At 31.4% G+C, this 8452-nt stretch overlaps 1 protein-coding gene across 1 annotated transcript; it reads right to left on the bottom strand.

The window, feature by feature from the left end:
• Positions 1-342: 342 nt before the first annotated feature.
• Positions 343-7288, bottom strand: LOC137920289 (uncharacterized). Its single transcript, XM_068763579.1, has 6 exons — positions 7270-7288; positions 6550-6609; positions 4267-4353; positions 3389-3637; positions 2007-2145; positions 343-632 (listed from the first exon to the last, which is right to left on the bottom strand). Exons 2-6 carry the CDS (start codon positions 6601-6603, stop codon positions 427-429), a joined length of 735 nt encoding a protein of 244 aa, XP_068619680.1. The 5' UTR covers positions 6604-6609; positions 7270-7288; the 3' UTR covers positions 343-426.
• Positions 7289-8452: the final 1164 nt, after the last annotated feature.

The raw sequence follows: 8452 nt of genomic DNA, 5'->3' as shown, positions 1-8452 counted from the left end.
AATGATTCTATGTTATATTAATATGAATAAATAAATGAATGAAGATCAGGATACTATAGTAGATTTCATACATTATCACTCATAGACAATTCAGGCACTATCGATGATAAAAGCGTTAAATACTCGTCGAGTGTCATCAAAACAATCATGCTCCATTTTAATAGTAATTTTTATTTGTTTTAACTATGTAAAGACATTTATCTTTCGTAATAACCCACTTTTGTAACGAGTCTTAATAGTTTATATCAAAATGTTCTCACCGAGGCGCCAGTTAGTGTTAAATGAAGCCTTCATAATTTTTATTCTTTCATCATAAATTACCGAATAAATAAAACTACAAAATTGCTTCAATTTAAATGTTAATTAAGTAGCATGGTTATATAAACAATATTGTTTAATAAATTTAATAATTGAGAAATGTTGTTTTTAAATCGGCAGAATTGCTGGCGTTTCTCCTTTATTTCCTTCCGCTGCGGGTTGTATATTTTGGACATTCTTATCACTCTTGGTTTGGTTTGTAGTTATAAGGCATTCAATATAAGGCGGTGGCTGGTCCACAGACGGTTGCGCTTTCTCGGCTCTCAAGATTTTTATGTAATTATTGATTATTATCAATATTGTCACTGCTAAGCCTGTAGAACAAATTTATTATATACGAGTATATATAAAAAAAAGGAAAAAAGCTCCACAGAGACAAAACAACCATGAAGAATGTAAATTAATTTCTAATTATTGAGATATATAATGGAATTTACGAAAATGAACTCTGCTAATTTTGTCTCAAGGCATGGCGTTGTTTGCTGGTTTACAATAACAGCTGCATTTGGTTTTATATGAGAGAGTGCTAAAAACTTCTAGATCTCCTTCTAGCAACTGTCTGAACTTTTACGTAAAATGTTCTCCCAGAGTATGAGCCAGTACATCACTTAATACAGCTTTATTATTTTGATACGATAGATAACTCACTCTTCTTAAACGCTTAGTCCGATAGTTAGTACCTTTTTCGCAATATTCATAAAACTAAATTTATTTCTTAACAAATTAGTGATAGTAGTACCGAATCAGCACTACTGCCCCTAAGGGTGACGAGAAAGGTGCCAAGGAAAGATCGATACTACTATAGTCTAGGAATATGCCCTTGACAAGATTAGAATTGTTATTTAGTATACTTAAATTTCCATTAATGTTGGATCATATGAATGTGTATGTTAATGATTATTAGTTCGTTTTGTTAGCTGATAACACAGGTATGTTCTCGAAAACCAAGGCAGGTGATCCGACGAATAATTATCTGCTTAATTAAGTTTGTGTCCTTGCTGCATTTGCTACATTGAATATATTTAAACAACAGTTTTTGTATATAAGCACTAAAAATTTTGTATCAAAATATTTTTACTATCTTAAAATTTACGATCACATTTTTTGGGTAATTCAATGAATTATTCTTCATAATGACTGAATTACAGGTAAACTTTTTTATTCGAATCAACGGTAGTCCCACGAGACCAAAACTTATGCGAACTGTATTTAAACGTAAGATTTTGCTGAAAAATATTAATATTTGCTTTTCATTGAAGAATTTTATGGATGATAAACTGCGATTATTTTATTACAGCAGTCGTACAAGCGGTTTGCAAGACAGTAACAGCTACCTTACGCTTGACGCGTGCCGTTGGTACTATAACATACCAACAATAATCAGATTCCTGGGTGGCACCACGATTGTGTTCGAGATTGGAGATAATTTAACTCCCTCGTTGCTACAAAATTATTTTTACATAAAGTCAAAAAATCCTTGCGCTCTACAGTTTGCAAACAAACAGGCAGCGAGACAAAATTGTAAAAATAACCTTCCTATAGTGATTCTTAAAAATCTACCTCACATACATATCAGGCTTCAAAAGCCTATATTTGTTATTATAAAAAAGCAAAAAGCATACATTATAGCTGTTTTATATAAGATCGGATTATTTTTAGTGAAAATAAATAACTAAATTGATACATACCAACATCTAGTATCTCTAGGAACCAGAATGAATTTGAGTAGAACGTTATAAAGGTTGGTTGGAATATAAGATATATTATTTGCAGCACGACTTTCATGATCGATAAGCCGTAGAACATACGCATTTGATCTGGATCTCTCTGTAAAGAAAATTGAATTGTATTTAAATATTATGGCATGTACACAGTGGTAATATTAGTTTTGTATTATTCCTATATCCAGGAAAAAATCCGAATCATTTTAAGAAAACAAACACGATGATCCACAGCGCTTTTCTACACAATATCTTTCTTAATTGTTCGTAAATAGTCACGATTACTTAATTAAGATAATTTGCATTAGCCAGGGATTCAAACCCGCTATCCGAGTTCATATGTCATCGTTCATTACTACTATCATTACTATTGTCTAATACAAGTTGTACACAACTATAAATACCTGGCACTATTATGTTTAAGTTTAAACATTAAATTTAGTGTCCTTACCATTGTATAATATCGTTTTAGACGTTAAGACAAGAAGGAGGAACTGTTAATGAGTCCCACGAATCTTAATAACTATCAATCCATTTTTCGAAATCAATAGGATATTGATATATGTCGCAACGTACGAATTTAGCGTTCGTTGCGCTGTAATTTAAGACAACCTACAAAGATGACGTTGAGATTACCGTGTTATGGTTCGACGTTTACGTTTTTAATAAAAACAAGTCACTAATGAGATAAGTAAGGTTTTAAATACTTCCTGTATAATGTTTCATTAAATAAATTAATAATTATTTCAAAGATATACACGAATCTTACTCATGAAATATGAGTAACTTTTGACGTATTACATCGTGAAATATATTTATATTTAACGGCATCATTGATGCTCACGAGGAGGATTGGGATTTGGAACTTTCATAGTTATTCCGAGATCATCCAGGTCTCGTGGCTATTCCGACGTTTCTCCAAACCAGAGGTCTAACAGTGTTAATTAACAAAAATACCGAAAGTAACTTCAAAACTGCAACTGCTCACTGTGTGTAAATCCGACCAACAACTAGAATAAACTGAGAACAAAATTTAGTTATTTTCAATAATAATAATGTAAATAAAACTATAAAAATTATAATTATGAACATCAAAAATACTATAATTATAACTAAAGGCACCAAGGTAGCTCTTAAAGTTAGTTAGCTGAAGCGGCATTGAGCGGAACTCATCGCTCGTGCTACCCACGGTTGTTGAGGCCGCAAGGTGGCGACCTCGAACCCCTCACTAGGTGGCGGTCAAGACCGGTCATTCTGGCGATCTTTGGGAAAGACCAATGTCTTGCAGTGAACGTTTAAAGGCTGACATTAATAAATAAATGAATAATATGATTCATCAAATCTCTTACCTTGTGTACAGCAGCAATAAATGATATCACCAACCTTAACCATATCAGGTTAATTAAAAAGTTGAACACATCGACCAAATAAACGTGAAGCATTCCTGGGTAGCATTTCGGCTGCTTTGTTAAGGGCATGTGCTCGACATAAGCGCTATACAGACTGGAAAGAATCACAGGGAACGGATAGAATCCGTGTGTTCCGAGGTTAAGGACCAGTAATAGTGGTTGTAGCCACGGCCAATCCACTGCACGGAGCTGAAATATTTAAAAAACGATTAATGCATTTTTTTAAATTAATAAGCCTAATTAGCTTTAATTAGCAAGCTTGTAAAGCATAAGACGTCCACCTACAGGGTGGACAGATTCTTCTTAAGGTCGTCCGAAGAAACTAAATGCAGGCCGCTCTCAACCGGTTTTATTGGAAATCTAAAGATTTTTTATACATTTTTGTTGAGTACAATACTTAAGTAAATCACATGATAATTCAGAGGCATTACATTGGAGTGCATTGTAATACAGTGCACAGTTGCTTACAGTCTGATAAACAAATAAGCACTAATTTTATTACGAATTTTATGAAAACTGAAATATAACAAAATTACTTAAAAGAAGTGCTAATGTAAGCCGCGGGGTAACGCTTTATTTTATCTTTTAAATAAAAAAATTTAAATAAACAGTGACCAAAAATTTAGTTTTTTATTTGACTACTCATCCACACTTCTTTTATAAAAAGAAGAAAGCATGGATACGTTCTTCATTTTTATTATTTATTGATTTATAAACAGCCTTTATATAAAAAGTCAAAACATTGAGATTGATATCGTTTGAAGCGTTTACAAACAACATTCAAATTTAAAAGACTATCGTCTTAAAAGATGACTTACGCTTTTCACATCAACATCGCATTGGAATCCGCTCGTAACAATGCACACGACCAGTAAATGAAATCCGATGTCGACCAAACTCGATATCTGCAATTGTAAACAGATCTGTCATCGCCAGGCATACTCTTGATGATTATAAACATACGCAAGATTCCGAGGAGACCCATCGTTGTGTTCCAATATCCATTAACAGGAAATACAAGTACTAGCAATTTTTTTATATAACGTTATAAATTCATTTGTGGATAACAATGAGTTTTTGACAAAATCATGACATTTTTTTTAATATTAATTTAACTATGACAAATAAAAAAACACAAAATTAGAGTAAATTGTTCAAAAATTCTACAAAGTAACTAGCTAAATTATTAAATATTGATACTGTATTTCAAAAAAATGCTAGATTAAAAATAGTACTAAGTACTTAAATAATATTCGAAAATAGAACTTTTTACAAAACCTTCTGTGTTTTATTTTAACATAATTTAGAAAAAGTTACCGCCAAACTTAAAAATAACGTTTCAGGGTCATTATGGATTTTCGTTGTAAGATTTTTCACGATTATCATAACTTTTGATGACGGAATTCGATATCATATTACTATTTAACATATAAAAAAATTCTACAACTGCTTATTATGACCCTAAAATCCATAGACAATCGTTACAGTGGATGTTTCCTTTAGGAGAATTGCAAAAAAATGTTATGAAGGTAGCGGAAGGAAAAATATGATCGTCTAGTTTTTACTACAACACAAGCTATTATGAAACACGGAAATAATAACATCAGATATTTCACCTTGCTGTTACGCACTAATTTCCGTAGTTCAGCTTGTATATTATTTAGAAACAAAATCGCGAGTAACGCGCACACAGGAGAGTTCTTAATCAGGACAACGCGTTAGAGCAACCGGCATACGATTATGGCTGGTTGTGGAATTGTTGGTTCGTCTTTCTTACAGTACCAACCTTGTGTAGTTCTCTAGTCGGGAGACTTTAATTTTTTCCCAAAAATAAAAGAAAACTTCATAGATACGCTTTAAAGATGCCGATAAACAAACACAGCCTGTGCAAAAAAAAACTATAGGCCAAAAAATGAATTGTTGCAACAATGCGTATTTATTTATAAAGAGTCATCTGTGGCATCTTTTTAAAAGGTTAGCGACCATTTGGGCTTTAAAGACCTGAATGTCTAGATCATTTGCCAGAAGCTTTAAAACTTTCACATCTACTTACAATCGCATAGTATAAAGTACTTCTACTTACTCCGTTAATATTGTTTAATACAGCACACCCATTCATATTCTTAATCTTTCATAATAAACTGTACAAAACAGGAAATGCCTAGAATGACTTCTGACTGTGTAATTCTGGTGTGTTGCGAAACTGACAAATATTATCACATTACATTTATTAATTTTGATGTCGTTTATTTTTCATTTGCAAGAATGTAATGAAAGTGCACATAAATTGTTTAAAGTTAATAAATTTCGATGCGCTAAATTTCAAATTGACTCATGGGATATAAAAATAAGCTTTAAAACATGATTTATCATGCTGTTATTGAAATAAGTTATATCACGCTGTTATGGTATGCATTATAATAAGTTTTAGAAATGTTCTCCGACTGCACAATATTGTCACTGTATAATCATTTCACAACTACGAATGATTCTGTCTTAAATTTATGAAATATTGGCATCTGTTCACTTAAAACATGACAGATTTTTTTTTAATGAAAAAAGACTGAAAATTTGGTCTTCGCTGTACACATGATGATTAGTGATAGGCGGAAAAGATTTAAAGAGGTGAATGTATGGATTATTAGTCAGAAAAAAGCTTTAAAGTTTTTATATATATTCACAATCACCTCGGATAAAGTGATCATTTTTAAACTCTAGAAGGCGACGGGTCTTTAACTTCTGATAATACAACAGGTAGTTTGCAGGAACAGATAGGGAACAGTAATTTATTTTTATATGTGGTAATTCAAATTTTAAAAGGCCCTTTATTACAATATTTATTATTTCCGAAACCATTGCTTTTTGGATAGATAGTACGATTTATTATTTGATAGCAAATGAGCTATACATTCCCCCTTTTGAACGTTTTACATATATTATCAATAAATATATAATACTTGATTGAAGAAGGTTAAGAATTTATACATATAGCGTATCATAACTTGGTTTGCATCTGTTGGTAGTTTGTGCATACGAATGATTTACAAAGAAAGAAATTATCGTATATGTAATTTATAAAAAAAAATATATATAGCTCTTACCAAATGCAGATATCCAATTACAAGACATGGTAGCTTATTTCGATCCACTTTCATTTTCGTCTGAAATTAAATAAGAAAAATATTTTCATTTATCATTAATTATTACTCTAATAAAGATTTTAAAAGTCTACACGTTTAACGAAGCCGAAATATGCAACCGGAATTTGTTCTCTCTAGCGATAAGGAGAAAACGTCATTGAAAGTCAAAGTCGGCTATCACATTAAACTATTTATTACTAAGTACTTCGTAAAAACTGTCATTAAATGTCAACAATGTTCTAGAAATGCTCAATATGTATCATGATTATATAAAAAATGTTTATTACATTGCAGCCTGATATAATGTAATAAATAATTATCATTTACTGTAAACTTTACCACAATTTGTCCCCAGTTTAATTAATATAATTCCCTTAATTAACACGTTAAGCGGTAACAATGACTCAGTTTTTCCGTTTTAATAATAAATATATTTCAACGCCTTTGTTACTTTCGGCGTGGTTGTAAGAAAATGGGAATATAATCTGGACAACTAAAGAATGTCATGATATCAGTAAGCATTTTTATTCGTCATCTTCTCGGCCAATAGACGCGCACTGCAAAGCCTTCCCCAAACATTACCATGATGATGGGTCTTGCACTGCCCGCATCCAGCGATTATCGCGACCTAGACTTTAACCTTGGTCCACCTAGTAGAGGGCTTATCCAGGTCGTGTGTACCGGCTCGTGGTCGCCACTCGAGACGAGGTCGAAAACATTTCAGTCCCAACGGTAGTGGACTGGCATCAAAGAATCTTTTCTTGTTGTTATTACAAAGTTCATAGCTTTTACCTAGACAGAATTCAAGAAATAATTGGGCAGTACGTTATTGTTTTTGTATGGCATTTTACATATCATCATTCGACCTGAGAATTGCTAAAGAACATCGTATATAATTTATGACGACTTCTCTGTCTTCATTATTGGTAGTACACTTTAACTGTGAACTATATATTCATTTTAATAAATTAATTTGTTGCTATATTTTTCAGAGTACTCAAATCTATTTTACTAACTTTCTTTTTTTATTTTATTGTACCTTATGTTAGCAGCGTGTATAATATTGCCTATGTATATTACATGATTTATTGACGATTTATTTGTATAACAATAGTGACATCAATAGTCGTATCAATAGTAAATATAAGCTACCTGATTTTAAATCGAAGTGCAATAGTAATAGACAAATCTTTATAAGCCTTAAATATAACACAACTCAATGTCATTCGAAAACAATTGCAATAACAATATATTCTGATAAACATTTTGCTATCGTAAATAATGTATAAAACAAGTTAAACTGGTATTGGCTGTCTTTTTGTGAAATAACAGTTTTATTTTTCTCTAACAAGGTAATTTGGATATATAGCATCTATTTTATTTAAGGTATTAATACCTACAATAAAATCTAAATACAATTTATTGATATGACAAATATAAGTAAGAAGTAAAATTAATGTGTGACCAGCACTGAACAGTACAGATGACAACCTAAAACGTAAATATTGTGTAATTGCATTATTTACATTTGTCAAATGCCCTCAATACGTATTAAATTAGATACTAGTACTGTCTTAAGGTCACAAGTAATCGAAAGGACGCTGAGAAAATGTAGATCTATTAAAAGAAGTTTTTACCTTACTCGGATCGTATTGTAAACGTTATCAAATATAGTATTCATAAATTCTAAAACGCTTAAAATATTCGAATTACTTTGATAATGTTTAACATCATTACTTGGCTTCAAAATTAGTTAAAGGCATTAATTTATTGGTTGAAAAAGAAACTACACTATAGTGAAATTGCTTACCGTATTTTTTTCCTTTATAAGCAGAAATGTTTTCTCCGATTATACGACAAACGA

The sequence above is a fragment of the Battus philenor genome, unplaced genomic scaffold (assembly GCF_028537555.1).
Source record: "Battus philenor isolate CCGP_79_NKW_IND1 unplaced genomic scaffold, ilBatPhil1.0.hap1 SCAF_18, whole genome shotgun sequence".
NCBI classification, from domain to species: domain Eukaryota; kingdom Metazoa; phylum Arthropoda; class Insecta; order Lepidoptera; family Papilionidae; genus Battus; species Battus philenor.
This window is presented reverse-complemented; position numbering and strand designations above follow the sequence as displayed.